We start from the raw sequence: 15587 nt of genomic DNA, 5'->3' as shown, positions 1-15587 counted from the left end.
GGTTTCTAAGGAAAAAAGATATTTTCTTCCTTTAGCGGAATGGAATATCAGACATTTATTGACAAGTCTCCAGTAGTGGCGTTGTTGAGTGGAAAAGCTGACACATGATTAAAAAAAAAGTGCCTTAAAGAGCACGTACTTTTGAAAAGTTCATTAGCCAATCAGAGTGTCCTTCCGTGTCCAAATAAAGTTAAAGTTGGTATATTAGTCTCACAATGAAGTGTTATCCGGTATTATTCAGCAGACCTTCACAGAGTTTACATCAGCTGTTTTTGCTGCTCGGAAACAACTTCACAAACTAAATGTCTCGGAACACTTTCTTCGTCACAACAAGAGAACATGTGGAGGGGGAAGAGGAGATTCCTTATGATTCTTGGTTAAAGTATCTCCTTTTGCAAGATTTTCCTCAAGACGAGTTTATACAACCAGGTAAATTTAAACAATGAAAAATACTTTTTAATTCGGTATTTGGAGTTAAGCTAACTTGAAGTTGGATAGCTTTTTCAAGAAACCGTAAAACTTTGGTAATTGATTGAAATTAGATCTTCTTTGGCTTAAAGAGCTCAAGCTGAAAAGAAATCCACTTATTCTCGGTGACTAGTTTCTTTCCGCAAACTCTCTTCGATACTTTTAGAAAATATTCGGGTTTTTATCGGATTATATTTGTACATTTTCCCGCTATTAAAAGAGAAGGTCACCTTTGACCGGTCAAAAATTGTATATCCTCCGCTTTGTCCGTTCCGACCTTCCATATTCTAAAGAGGATGGGATATCGACCCATCATCAATAGTCTCCCAGTTCTTAGTGGTATTGAGTACTTTCCGTTACAACTGAGTTATCTGAAACCATGCAGTAAACAGGAACATCTGTCAGTTGTGAATTGCATGTACTCAGTAAAGGCTGTCACCGCTTGCTATTGAGTAAAAGGCTTGCGTCAAGTTTCGGAATGGCTTGATATAACATCCTCTACTCGTCCTTAGTCGCCTTCCGCCCCTCCAATGTAAGGCGGAGGATGATGGCAGGGAGGAAGAGTCTCCCCGTTCCAATCACCTTCCACATGCACCTCTTTTGCTTATTAAAAAGCTGAGCCAAGTAAGAGACCCGTTGCGGACGTGATCCATAGACAGGTATGCACCCAGCCCACACCGATGACGACTCTTGAAATCAGTCAATTGTCATATTTGACCCCCTCCCCCCCCCCCCCCCCCCCTCCAAACCTTGCTGAACAGTTGTTACCTGGGGCTCTTGAAGGACTTTTAAAAGCCGATGGCTTGATTATTTGCGAACTAGCCATATTTGGCAAATGTATTTCGACTCCCACCATCCACGCCCTCTCGCCCTTTCTTTAGCTTCAAGCTCGATTCAAGCTTCAGAGAACCTACTAAAATTTAACACATAACACATGGAACCAGCAGGAGAATTGAAGGGGGCATTTTGGATTCGCAGTGAATGTACCCACTGAACAGTTTTCACCCCGGCTTTGTTTTGCAGAATCTGATCAATTTAGGGATTCAAAGGGTTTTATAGCTGTATTGAAAAAGCCTAAAATTGAAAACCTTGATCAGCATGAGCTGGACTGGGAAAGAGATGATCAGCATGAGCTGGACTGGGAAAGAGATTGGGATCGGCCAATGCTTAAGAAGGAGCTTGGAGCATGCGCAATGCCAACATGGGCTCCTGAAACGGAGAAATACCCCAGAACGTACGCTGCTACCACAGAACCCAAGGTCAAAGTTCATTTTCTAGGTTTAAAAAAGGTAAGAGTGTTTTAAAAAGTAGCAATAAATACTTCCCCGAAAAGAAATCTGAAATAACCGGAATAAGAAGGGGATGGATGGGTTGGGCGTTAAGACCTGAACAGAAGTTAACTTTTTTGAGGGAGGCGGTGGGGTTCTGTTTAGCAGGCAGCCTCTTCCCCAGGGAGTTACCCTGGGAACGGTTGCCATAAGCCGTTGTGCGTCTTGTATCGATAGGGATGTGTCGTTATCTGAATCAGGGAAACTCCCAAAATTTTGCATGCGCTCTAGCCGAGGTTAGCTTGTCAACGATATCGACGGCGGCTTGATTCAAAAGGCTGCAACCCATAAAAAAAAAAAAAAAACAGCTTCCTTCATCGACTACTTCTCTTGGTACGAAACTTCGGAGAATCGGTTTCATCGCAATTACTGACATCAGACTAGCACATACGTTAATACGGGCACGATATACAAATAGTTGCATTCGATATGCCAGTGACTCGACAGATTGAGTAAAGGTGCCGGAAAGAAAAGATGGAAGAGACAATGAATCAGCCACGAGTGAACATGCAGAGACTAGTGAAAAGAAATAGGGAGGAGGGCACCGTCAAATCTATTATTCACGAGAAGAAAACTGCGGTAAAAATGCCATTTGGGGGCATGGATAATCCTCTCATCAGCCGAAACAGTCTACGGTCTCGACCACACCGTAATTTCGATCCGGTAAAAGATTGCTAGCTTGAGAAAACAGCCGACATTTGGCAACGCTACCACTGGTTTCCCCGCCAAATGACGTCTGAGAAACAAGCGCAGAAATTCCATACTGATGATGCGTCACTACTTAGATCTGGGTAGTGCTTCTGATTGGTCGTCCGCGTGGGAAATTTGATTCAACCAATCAGAGGCGCTACCCAGATCTGGGTAGTGACGCTTCATCAGTATGGAATTTCTGCGCTCCTTTCTCAGATGTCATTTGGCGGGGAAACCAGTGGTCGCGTCCCCAAATGTCGGCTGTTTTCTCAGGCTAAAAGATTGCATACCCTCATGTCCTTTTACTCCCTTTCATTCTGCATTAGCCACTGTAAGTAAATCAAAATCGGGCATGGCTGTAAGGGACCATCTTTTCTTACTCAAAGGAGGCCTTGTTGGGGCGTGTGATTGGGCGGGGTTAGGATGCTGTGGACTTACTGACTTATATGTAAAGGACAACTGTACTCTTAAAGTTCTTTTCGCTTTTTTTCTTTTTTTACCAGGAGTATGAAAAGGTACAGAGTCGTGTAAATCGCCAGTCACGGCAGCGGTTGGCAGACGGCAAAGTTCGCATCATGATCAAAACCGAAGCTCAGATTGAACACATTGGGGTATGCGTGGAGCGTATTCCAATGGCTGCTGCTTTAAGTGGTGATGTCACAGGCAGAGTTCCACTGAATGTCAAACTGGGAGCACAGATGATCAACAAGGTGCGCAAAAGGCTAGTGATCGGAAAACGCAAAATTAGGAAATTTATCATGATCATTATCATGGGAGAGGAAGGCTAGGATAGGGGCTGTTCATCTCTCGATCACTCCATCCTCTATATAGTCTTTCTATTGCAAAAGCATCGCCCCATGAAAAGGAATTCAAGAAAGTCTTGGAATCTGAATTCCACACCGTGGAATATGGAGACCGGATTCTGACCGTTTGTCAAATTCCGGATTCCTTGAGATGTATTCCAGATTCCAAAGCCCAAAATCTGGATTCTAGAAGCAAAACTGATTTCCACGATTCTGGAATCCAGATTACGTTTATACATGGCGCGAAAAGCAAAAGCAATTTGCGCCGCATTTGTGGGCTTCCGTTCCCATACGTTAATCCTTCCCACCTTACCCTAGAAAGCGAATTCACAGTAATTTTTAAGGAGTTATAATAACTCCTCTAGTGGGGTTAATTTAACTCCTTACAGTGGAGTTATTTTTTGGGGAGTTATTTTAACTCCAAAAATAAGTTTAAAGAACTCTTTTTCAGGAGTAAAAATGACCCCAGATATTGAGGATTTAAAATAACCACCAAAAAGGAGTTATCCTGTACCTAAATTTTTTTTACTTCACTCTCAGAGTTAAATTAACTCCAAAAAGAGTAAAAAGAACCTATGTAAGGAGTAAAAATAACCCCATTGTCGGAGTTATTTTAACTCCAGACTAGGAGTAGAAAGAACTCTTTTTCAGGAGTAAAGATGACCCCAGATCTGGAGTTACATAAGGAGTTAAAGTAACCCCCAAAAGGGGTTATCCTGTGCCTAAAATTTTACTCCATTTTTGGAGTTATAATAACTCCCTAAAAATTACGGTGAAAGTAAGTAAACAAATCCACTGTATGTTTCTACGCAAAGAGCGGAAAAGTCTTATCACCCTCTACCGAAGGATTGTTGCTGTCTATGGCTCCAGGTACTATTACTCTTAGCTCCAAGTATGGCAGTTGCTACCTAAATTCATTTCTAACTGACGGCTTATCCTGTTTCTGTTGTTAGCAATTCTTGTCAGTGGATCTGGACTCAGTTTACATGTCTTCTCAAGGAACTCCTGTTTATAAGCTCTCTACTGTTGACGCAGACAGGCGAAACCGATTCCGTTTAATTGTTACAGTGCTGTTCATTGATGGAGAGGGTAGCAGGTCATTTGCTAGTCCGCCTTTCCTTCTTCGAAGCCGCAGACCAGAGAGAAAGAAGTCTTGTTAATTTGCGCTTTCGGCCGTGAACAGGGCCTGGAATCAACAAAACTGCTTGTTAAGCATCTAGGGTAGTTCAAAGTGAAATGGCTTAACGGACCGATGGACCTAGCGGATTGAAACGTTTTGTTTTACCATTTGACTGAGAGTCAGCGTAAAATCAAGATTCAGGGGAAATTTTTGTTTGTAAGAATACTAGGAGGTTGGAACAAAAACATTTTTTATTTGGATATGTAGATAATAGAGTTTCGGCTAGAAGAGTCACGAATTGCTCCATTACCAGTACAAAGTTCTTTTCTTATCCGTGTCCATGCCCAAGGCAGGACCATTGTTAGAGTTAATAGGCCATTTTTGAGTTACCCAAGCCTCTCTTCAAAAGCAAGGTTGAGTGCGAAGCCATTGATATGAAAATGGCTTTTAATGCCCATTTCCGAGTTCCCCTGGCCTCTGTATCAAAACGAGGTTAAGTGCTCAGTCTTTTATATGAAAATGATATTTCATTCTCATGCTGAACAAAAATAATTTTCACAAGAAAGCTGTTGCACTAAGCAGTTTTGAAAGCGAGAGTTTTTGGGACTCGTAAATAGCCTATTGCACCTCAACAGGGACACCAAAGGGACATAGACGCAAACGTCCACGTCGTTCTATTTAATAGGTACCGATATTAAAGAGATCGGGATTATACGACGTTTGCTATCTTTGGGGGAGAACTGTACGAAATAGCGATGTGTCATATACCTCGAGAAAGGGTCTGTATGGAGAGGATGAGGTGTATTTGTAACAGGCTCTCGCAGAGAAACTCAAAAGGCTGCTTAGTTGTTTTGAACATACCGGCTTAGGAAACCATAGAGGTATTCTGGAAATATCGCGTGTCCTCGAGTATACAACAGTTGCAGGCCCGTCTTAACCGACCAATTTAGATCAAGGGAGACGATAAGGCAGAAGTCCATTAAATTTTGTATTTATTTGTTATACAGTTTGCGCTTCGGTTACTTTAAGGGAGGAAAATGGATTATGTTCGGCTATTATTTAATGTTATTTTGCATGTGTCAAATAGATTTTTATTTTTCATCAACAAAATGTTGCACTTTGCGGTATGTGAAAAGTGCTATTTAAGTCAAATATTGTACTCAAGAATTCCAAACTTACAGGGATTTTTTCCAGTTTTGGAGAATTTTTAATGAAGATTTGCATTCTACTGACAAATTCATGAGGTGATTGTCTGTTATAACTCAATGATTAATTTACCGCATTTCTGTCAGATATTCAGCTCGGCCGTAGTTTTGGAGGGAGCAGTTGAAACTAACAAAAAATTCCTCCTTAAACACTTGACAATGGATTTTTCTCGCAGAAAAAGAAAGTTGTTAATCCCAGATAATTATCTTAACAAGAGAAAATCCGCAAAAAGTTGCTGTTACTTCTTTCGCTCGCTTAAATAGGAGAGCTTGCTCGCAGGCTACTTCTTGGTGGCCTTTCGGAAAATTAACCAGAGGGTTATAAAACAAGTCGATTTTATCAAAAAGCGGCCATGTACATGACCTTTACTTTATTGGTAGTCATGGTAACATGTTGCGCCTTGTTTAGATGTTTGGTTTTATTAGCACGCAACAAACCCTTGTTTTAGCTTTAAAGAGATGGCGAGCCATTTGAAGGCATATCTTTTAAACAAGTTACCTTGGACAGTCATGAATTCAAAAGTTCGCCCGGAATGCCGTAGATTCAAGCTTTTCAAACAACTGACGAACTGTTGTAACCAAATTAGGTCATGTTTATCGTTACGTAGTTACACTTAAAATGGCAATGATCCGATCCCCGAAACGTTCGCATCTGAACCTAAGGCGTCAATTTTAAACAATCTCTTAGCGAGAGGTCTACTTTTGATGTATCCGTCACAAGTAAGAAGAGTTTTCAGTCAGTAACAATGCTTTAAGACAACGTAACGATCTCATGATTGCCCGTTAAAATCAACAGTAAGAAATATTTTCCGCTCGTTTTTCTTATTTTAAATTATGCAATTTTTAGATACATATTTATGTCTTGTATTAATTGAGCTTTGAAATAAAATTTTAAATATTTTCCTGATAAGAGAATATCAGTCATGCATCATTGTGGAACGAACTTTGGGGCGAAGAACGATTTGTTCTTTAATTTCGCATTTTGATGCTTTTTTTTTTTAACAATTTTAATTGTTAATTTTGATGTCTTAAAAGACATCATCAAATCATACCTGAACTGATCTGTTGTCTTGTATAGTGGAGTTAGGCCCAGGCCAAACGTCGAACTTTTCAGGAGACGAACCAAACTTACTGAGTTAAGTGAAAGCTCGACGTCTCATCTGAATGAGTTTCTGAATCGTCCAACACGTTCTATTCATCTACTTCAGACAAGTAGAACGTCTGAAGATCGTCTGCGGGACAAACGTCCATCTTCACATGCGACGAACTAAATCAGTAACTTAAAAACTGATATCATAATGTATACTTAGCTTCGTTTGTCCCCAATCTGTGTTCAAATTCAGCCAGGTATAGACCGTTGATAGCTCGAAAGCATACTTGAGCTGAAATGCGAATCTCCTTTCGTGACCTCCTATATGAAGCTTTATCCGACATAGCTTTCAACGGATCAGACCCTAACACAACTAACACAACTAACACAACTAAAGAAAAGAACCGGATGGAATAAAAATCACTCCGAAACAGTGCATCAGTTGGAAAACTTGTGGCTGTGTAGAGGAGTTTTGCACAAATTATCAAACAGGGGATACCTCGGAATCAATATGCATTTATTTACCGCAAGTGAACGAAGTACAGCGATTTAAATTTAATTGAATTTAAAATAACTATAAATTTAAATAATTTTTATTGTAGCTTTTTCTGATGAGCAGAATTCTTTAGCGGGACTATTCCCTTTTTTATAGAAAAGGCCGGTGAAGTCTCTTATTTCATCCTGTTCGCGGCTTAAAAACTGAAGGCTCTTATATTTTTCTTATAATACAAACTTGTAAGGTCACCTATATGATGTGTAAAAATTATGTAAAAGAAAAAGAAAGCTGCTAAGATTTAGAGACTTACAAATAACGAGCAACACTCAACCACCTCGCCGGAAGGTACATTTATGTCGGTAGGGGTATGGGTAACACGATAGCGTGTTATTTTTAACGCGTTTTAGTCACTCACTTCATTGTTGATCAAAATCAAACGCTTTTTTGAGTTTTATACTTGGAATAGCTGTATTTATGGTTCTGTAGCACAATTTGCTACCAGTGGGAGTCATGTTGGCCTATCCGATACTAGGAAAACGATTATTTTCCTAGGTAGAGCTGGGATAGAGCTCCGTCCGTCTATGTTGAGAACGCATGCAATAATGCGATACAGGTACTACGCAATAATTACTGGCTTGTTGTGCTAAGAATATTTTAACTATAACATAATTTTCTCATTAATTCAAACAAAGATCTGAGCATGCAGCAACAACTATAAATCGCACTGGATCATGATGTAGCATTTAAACGTCGGCAACAAACAAAACAGTTGAAAAAAGATCAAAGATATAGCAATTTGGCCGCTACGTGTGCACGTGTATTATGAAACGCGGATGTCTATAATTTTCAAAACATTCCATTGTTTATCAAGAAAATGTCGCACGAAATTAATAGAGCTTTTCGACTTCGTTATACGGGTACTTTTTGTCACACAAAATTGCCTCCAGTGGAACTAGTGCTGGGCCTGTTTCTTCCTAAACACTGTGAGATCACTCCCGAGCGCGCCACATTAAATTTGGCGGGCATTTGTAAAGAGGTTTTGGCGCGAATATGTTGGAGGCACATATAAAATGAATTAAAGGAAAAAAATCGAACACTGCGCTTACCTTCAAGAAATCTTACATTAAGTAAGTCATAATAAAAACCAGAATTAATGTATCGCAAGGTAAACCTACTGATCTAAGGCTGAATTGGCCTCGCTTTTGAACCAACGTGACGAAGGAAGGCTGACCATCTCCGCTTGTCAGAAGTGAAGTTTGAACTCTTCTAACCTGTCCGATCTGTTAAAATTTACTTTCAAATACCAATCGCTTCTAAGGGAAGTGATTTTGAATCAACACAGAAATGCTCGACCGGGATACGATTTAAAAGAACTCACGTATACTCCATACAATGATGGCTTGATCGGGCTGATCCGATCCGGAGAATAGTTGAAAAGACCGCGCTCGACTTAATTTACCCAGCCTAGTACTGTTTTATCCATATTAACAGACAATTGCGAAATTTAGAATTATTTCATCGCCTCTGTGAAAATCACTATAGATGACAGCCAGTCTGACTCCTGCTAACATGCAGGAGACCGGAGATAAAATTATAACTACTTTTTGGTCTGATTCGATTAATTGGTTCGACGCGTCCTAAGTTCGACGTCTGACCGAACAGACGAACTTAACTTAATTAAGTTGACCCAAATTAGGGTTTGGTTAATTGGTCTGGTTCGTAATTGAGCCGAACGTTCATGAGGGGTGCTGGCTCTGGTCAAGAGAGAAAAAAGGGGGCCCTTTTATACTGTCTTGCTATGATGCATTTGAAGAGGTTCTTTGTCTTATAGAAGAATTGCCACGTTGTAGCCTTTAATTAAACTCAACCTTTTAGCAAAGCTTCTTCTGCAGTATCCACTGTTTGTTTTTCATATATTCTCAAAGTGACAATGACGACGTTTTCTTTGGGTTTGAAGGTTAGTTTGCTTTCCTCAGAGAAAAGTCCCGTCCATCACACAAAGAAACTATCCCAAATCAGCGGTATTTGAACTGTGTCTTAATCTTGAGATTCTCAGCTGTTTTGTGCTGATCATTGGCGAACTAGCAGAGGTAAACTTTACTTTAACCACGATTCCTCCTCTTCTTATAGCTCCAATAACTCTTTGAAAATCCTGCTTGAAAAAGGTGTATAAAAGAGGGTTGACTAACGGGCTGGAAAATCGGGTAAACATAAATGCGTATTCTACCCATAACGGAATTTTAACGACCATCTTTCCTGCACCCAAGTCTTTGGACAGTACCAGGAGAAAGTAAGGAAACCACGCTACAACATAGACGACGATCATGCATGTGTATATAATTGTGGCTCGTTTTTCCTTGAGTTTGTATTTGGGTGACTTAGAGTCTGACACAAAGAGAGACGCTTGTTTGTTTATGTCTTTGGTGTGCCGGTGCAACACGGAGAAGACCCTCGAATACGAAATTGCGATGATTAATAAAGGAAGACAGAGGAATCCAACGAAACAAACGAGGTCATAAATGATCTCAGCCTGCGAGACGCCATTCAGAACAGGTACGCCATCTTCCCAATCTAGCCACGACAATTGGATCAGCGACGCGCATAACGGAATGAACCAGACTGCTGACACAATAGCAACGTATCGTTTGCAACTGAGCAGGTTATCCAGCCTCACAAGGCAGACAATAACTACGTATCTTTCCAAGGCGATAACAAGTAGATGAAGAATGGCCGAAATTGACAGCATCCTGTTAATAAACTCCATTGATAAACACGGCCAAGGAATTTCTTTAAATAACGTACAGATAATGACCAATGGAATAACGCATAACCCGGTGAGAAGATCAGAGCAAGCGAGACTCGCAAGACAAATGTTGGCAGGTGTTCGAAGAGTCTTTTTCTTCGAAACCAAAAACATCACACCGAAGTTAATAACGATAATAGGAATCGCTAAAAGGGCCAAGCATGAGAGAATTACAATCGAATCGGAGTCAAAAGTGTCCCCTAAGGCAGTTGCATTTTCCGAGGAACCATTCACTGTTGCTACAGTCTGTGTACAGTTTATTTGAGTCATTCTGCTGACAGTGTGGTGTCTCAGTCAATTATTCGGGAAAGAAGTATAGTTAAATTATCCACCATGATCCATAATTCCGTCGACTGAGAGGAAATAAAAAAAAAGGTTACAGTTTTCAAAAAAAAAAAAACTATTATCAATGAACAGAAAAGAATATTCTTGAATTCCCCGCACCCAAAAAACTGACAACCAGAAATGCGGTGCGGGATAAGCAGACAATTCTTAGCCCATTTATTGAACTAACCAACTAATCACAAAGCAAAAACAACTGTTTACACTGTTTAGACACCAAAAAATCAAACAAACTGTATACGTTTGATGCGGCCAAAGTAAATTGAATAAACAAAACCACTTACAATAACTGTCAATCATCAGGAAAACACAACTAAAATCGTTACAAGGAAATGGATTACAGGATTACAATCAAAATATAAAAAAGAACAAAAATTTAACTGTCCGCTTGTAAAAATCCACAATGAAACTTGTTTACTGTTCAGCGAATATATACTTGCTACTTTACATATCACACTTTCTTCTCATAATCTCATGCCGGCACTTAAAACACACTGCCGACAAATGCACCTGTGCTTGGGAATTCAAGAAACCATTTATCTTTTGTTTCATTACGCTTCGCTGCATTCAGGCAAAGATAAATGAACAATTTCTACAATATGTCAACATAGTCGGTATATTAAAGAGAAATTTACATTTTGAATTCGACGATTTTAAAAGTAATAAAATTACTTCAAAAAGCAAATTTACCTGCATAGTGAAACTCACATAGTGAGCAAACTTTAAGTTGAAAATAAATTCAGAGTTCATTATTTGGGCCTGTGGCTTCACAGAGTAAAAGAGTGAAGTAGTTCATCGATGAGAGAGACTGTGCAGTGATGAATATGTAAACGGCTCATTATTAATCAATAGCTGCTGTAACTCGAAAGTTTTGGTAAATTAAGTAACTTTTAAATTTTCATGAAAATGCCCAGCACTGTAAAATAATAAAAAGACCAAAAAAGGCGCGAGATTATTAAAGACTCATGTCCATTATATTCGCTGGTGCATTGCAATAAAAAAAATTATCAAAAGGTCAATTTTAAGATTAAGCTGGAGGTTGTTTATCAAAAAAAGTCATACAGTTGTTGGTTTTCCACGCATTAGTAAATTACACTAGTATGCCCTAAATTAAACAAAATGTAATCGGCATCAACCCGGTTTATAAAGGCAAAGGAAAATTTTTCAGCAGGGATAATAGAAGCTAACATGGCGTCCATTCTATAGTATATATCATGTGACTATTGCTGTGCGGTTTAATCTGTGTAAATTTAAGATATACAAAAATATTATATTAAAATGCCAGTCAGGCGTACTGAAGAGCACCAGTTCACAGCGTGACAAATCAGCTGTTCCACAAATGACAAAACATTCACTCAACTGTCTACATAAAAATCGGCTAAAAGTCGTTTTCGTATCATCGTTAACGCACCAAGGGTTGAAAATTAAAAGCTCATTTCCATTTAACTGACAACTTCTGACCCTAAAAACTAATATCAAAATGCACGAAATTAGAATTATTTGAGATTTGGATATGCGGGCTTGAATTTCTTTCGGAAAAACTCACCTACTACACCTGATGGTTGCTGACACTTCCCCTGACACTTGTATGGTAGGTTTTAAAGTTTAAAAAACGTTTACTTTGCTTAGCGTCTTAGCGTTGACATCAAAATAACAATAAGAGCGCTTGACGTTTCGAGCCGATCTTGAATCTAAAACATTAAGGTAGTTCTGAAGCTTTCCTGCATGTTCTTAAAGCAGGTTGTCATAAGACAATTTCGTCATCTCAATTTGATGTCAAAAATTAGGACAACTGGTTCATTTCTTTATATATGTATAGTGCGAGCTAAAATAATGGGTTTTTCAAATGGGTTGTACTGTTGCGTCAAAACGACCATTCGTTTGATATCATTATCTCAGAATTGCCATGGCTACGTGACGTAATAATTGTGGTATGAGTAGAGGAGGAAACTCGTGAAATAGCCATTAGTGGTTGTTGTAGTTTTTGGAGACCAATATACTATTCCATTAATAAAGTTGATATAAAGATAAGACATCTCAAAAGCTATAAGAATATGTTAACAGTTCAAAGTCAAATAACTACGAAAAACCGCACTTTTTAAAGAGAAAAACGGTTCAGCTAAGCTTTGAAAACTTAGTCAAAAAGCTAACCGAACGCATATGTTGTTAGGCATCAAGATTCATTATCTCCAGGTTTTGACTTTAGCAGGCTAAGTTGATGCGCGTAGTGGACGGCTAGGTTTTTAGCCACGTAGAAGTTCTTTCATGGTTTTAGTCATGTGCCCGGTAATACAAATTAAACAGAGCTTTAAAATCTAAGTGAGCAACAAGATTTTGAAATCAATTCTTCCTTTTACTCTGGATTGGAGGTCAATGGAGGCGCTTCATTATGGCTCTTGATTATAATTTTTATGCTCCGCTCTGACACGACCCTTGCTTCAGTGTTTGAAGAGCAATGGAAGCTAATCGAGCATCTCAAGTTTCGCCGGGATGGTTTTCCCAGTACTTATTGCTCATGTCAAGTTCTGATGTCACAAACGCTTGCACCAACGGTCACCGATTGACTGATAGTTTCAGATCTTTCCGATGTTCCTCAAAGCAAAACAGCCAGTCTTGCAAACATTATTAATACTACGTTTGTGTAGCTGAAGATGGAGGATCTATGTCAGTGCAATGTTCGCGGTCCTCAGTGAGAGCTGACGTACTTTAGTTACCGACCATTAAATAATAACTTACTTACTTGTTCCCTCTCCGTTTCACTAAAATTATACATCTTACTAATATGGGTCAACAGATACTGGTCGCCAACATCACTCCGAGTGCATGCATTAGGTAGCCTGCGGCGAAGAGCGAGGAGAAACGGATGTCTTCGCAGGCTATGCATAAGGCTGGAAATTCAAAACTCAAATTGCGATAAGAAAAGCTCTTGTAAAGGAAAACTAAGTCGCCATTTCACCAAGGAATGATCAACTTGCTCTCCGCCAAATTTTCAATACTTATTGGTTCTTTTATCAGGGGCACCCAACGACAATTTTCGGAAGAATATCTGTTCGGAAGACGATTTGAAATCTAGAATTTTCGAAACATTTTTTGTACAATTTCTTCCTTGCCTGTCTCTCCTAGGATTTTCGAACATCTAAAAAATGGTATAATTGCCCATTTTTAACGCATTTTTACCCTAAAAAGGTCACCTAGAATTTTCGGGAGTCTCTTTTCTGGCTGAAATTTTTGAAAAGGTAAGTTTTGATCCCTATAATTTTCGGATCACTAGACTTTCAGCTAGGAAATCCGAACAGATGAAAAATTTTTAGGGGATAAAAATATGCCTATATCTACCGTTTAAATACTAAAATACGTTTAACAATGCTATGTTTAAGTGGTTTTGAACTATATTCTCGTTGGGTGCCCCTGTTTTATTGGAACAAGAGGTTTTGTACTGAGGAAAAAAAACACTGAATTTTTAATGTAAGGAGGATGCAACTTTACTTGATAAATTGAGAAATGAGGAAGGGTAGAAAAAAGTCTCTGGCTGGCTCATGAGCCGTGAGTCAATTCTGCGTTATGCTCTAAGTTAAGGTAATTGCTGGGAAATTTTAAGCTTATCTACTTCTAGTCATCACATAATAATAATAATAATAATGATAATAATAATAATAATAATAATAATAATAATAAAAAGAAGAAGAAGAAGACGAGGAATAAACATTAGAATAATAACGACTTACGCCTTGTGGAAGCGTTGACAACATCAGCTTGTTGCGATGATCCTTTCACAGACTGCTTATCAACTGCTGATTTCTAGAACAATGTTTAAAATAATGCTAAACCTCAATCATATCACCGAGCACGTATCTACTAAATATCCAGGTGGGTGTTAGTTTTAACGTGTTCCACTTTTCACAAAATGTCATTCATGTTTTCAAATAACACGTAGGAGCATGCAAGGCAACGGAGTTGAGGTTCTGCGGCAGGTGCACTTAGCAAAAGCTTCGGTACAACTGATTTCAAAGGTAAATCAAATAAAGTATTTTGTTATTGACTTACAGGGCCCCAACTGGACTTAATTTAAAACCGATGATTAATTTCCTCCCATTGTTAATCCACAAGACGTAACGACTTAACTCGACGTTCATTTGGATAACGTTCCCCATGCAATGGAGGTGCCACATTTTTAAAGCAAATTTGTGCCAGGTTATATCATCACTTTTTTTAAAGATATATTTATAGTCGCTTATGCTGTAAATAAAAGAAATATCAATCCAAACATTTAAGTGACAAATTTGCATGACAAGATGTCTTTCACATCAACTCTCAGCATGAAAATTGAAAAGACTTTTATAAAGTAGGTTTGGCTTAGAGAAGCATTAGAAAATTTACATTACAATTAAGTGGTATATCCTTTTTCATTAGTTGTAAGTCGTTCTCTTCCCCTTTAAGTTCTCTTTTATCAAATGAACAAAGATAAAAATATATGCAACAAAAAAAAAAAAAAGGAAAAAGGGCGCTCAAGTGTACGTGAGTAAAACAAAAAGCATAATACAGCAATTTGCATATGCAACAACTTTAAAAAAAAATAAACATTTAATAAGTTCGATAGGCTCAATATCACGTTCAGATTGACATTCGGTCAAGGTAAGACGAATTAAGACAGTCAAGAACTAACAAAGACCATTTAATTGTTCGTAAGCAGACATCTTCTTTCACGTTCATCTTTAAATCTTTTAATATATCGTTTTCAGACACTTGCTCAGCAGCTTTGCAAATTGCTTGGAATAAAAGAAAGTTTTAATGTCAAAAGAGTTCAATTCCCACAGGATTTTTTTGGTACACAAACATGGCCGCCGATTCATTGTTTTGTACATACTATAGCCGGGACGTCATATGAAAACGATCTATATATACTCGTAGGTGACAGTATATTGCACAATATTATTACAGCAGGAAGACTACCGGAGGATCACTAAAAAAGGCCCCCTTGCCTTTTGCTGTTCCCCTCAGGGATCTAGTCAAGTCTTAAAAACAGTATTTTAATTATTCGTATGCTGGTCATGCATCATTTCTTATTCTCAGAGTGGAAAGGTAGCCGAAAATCCAGAATTTTATACATTTTAGGCCAGATACAATTATCAAGGCTGTGCTCTAAGGAAAATTGAAGGGAGCCCAGTGCTCTGAAACTGTAAAATCTAGGGTGCCCAGCATATGATTTGTATGAAAAATCTGAGATTTTCTAGTCGGCCGAGGG

General features: G+C 38.7%; 2 protein-coding genes across 3 annotated transcripts; one reads left to right on the top strand and one right to left on the bottom strand.

The window, feature by feature from the left end:
* The first annotated feature begins 216 nt into the window (after positions 1–216).
* LOC140937129 (uncharacterized) lies at positions 217–6529 on the top strand. The gene is made up of 4 exons (XM_073386659.1): positions 217–429; positions 1492–1757; positions 2990–3196; positions 4243–6529. Exons 1-4 carry the CDS (start codon positions 303–305, stop codon positions 4447–4449), a joined length of 807 nt encoding a protein of 268 aa, XP_073242760.1. The 5' UTR covers positions 217–302; the 3' UTR covers positions 4450–6529.
* Positions 6530–7099: 570 nt separating this feature from the next.
* On the bottom strand, positions 7100–14346 carry LOC140938496 (histamine H2 receptor-like). 2 transcript variants are annotated; one of them, XM_073387975.1, is made up of 2 exons: positions 11892–12184; positions 7100–10356 (listed from the first exon to the last, which is right to left on the bottom strand). In XM_073387975.1, exon 2 carries the CDS (start codon positions 10271–10273, stop codon positions 9206–9208), a length of 1068 nt encoding a protein of 355 aa, XP_073244076.1. In that variant the 5' UTR covers positions 10274–10356; positions 11892–12184; the 3' UTR covers positions 7100–9205. The 2 variants fall into 2 exon arrangements, with proteins under 2 accessions (XP_073244076.1, XP_073244075.1); XM_073387974.1 differs by lacking the exon at positions 11892–12184 and adding an exon at positions 14071–14346 and having other exon boundaries at positions 7101–10356.
* Between the last annotated feature and the right edge of the window lie 1241 nt (positions 14347–15587).

This window comes from Porites lutea, chromosome 5 (genome assembly GCF_958299795.1).
Source record: "Porites lutea chromosome 5, jaPorLute2.1, whole genome shotgun sequence".
Taxonomy (NCBI): Eukaryota; Metazoa; Cnidaria; class Anthozoa; order Scleractinia; family Poritidae; genus Porites; species Porites lutea.
This window is presented reverse-complemented; position numbering and strand designations above follow the sequence as displayed.

What these genes read in the sequence shown, in the direction of transcription:
- LOC140937129 (XM_073386659.1), top strand. Translation starts at nt 303, where the DNA reads ATGTCTCGGAACACTTTCTTCGTCACAACAAGAGAACATGTGGAGGGG. An exon ending in ATTTTCTAGGTTTAAAAAAG is followed by an intron (nt 1,758 to 2,989) that starts GTAAGAGTGTTT and finishes TTTTTTTACCAG; the next exon opens with GAGTATGAAAAGGTACAGAG. An exon ending in GAGCACAGATGATCAACAAG is followed by an intron (nt 3,197 to 4,242) that starts GTGCGCAAAAGG and finishes TTCTGTTGTTAG; the next exon opens with CAATTCTTGTCAGTGGATCT.
- LOC140938496 (XM_073387974.1), bottom strand. Translation starts at nt 10,273, where the DNA reads ATGACTCAAATAAACTGTACACAGACTGTAGCAACAGTGAATGGTTCC.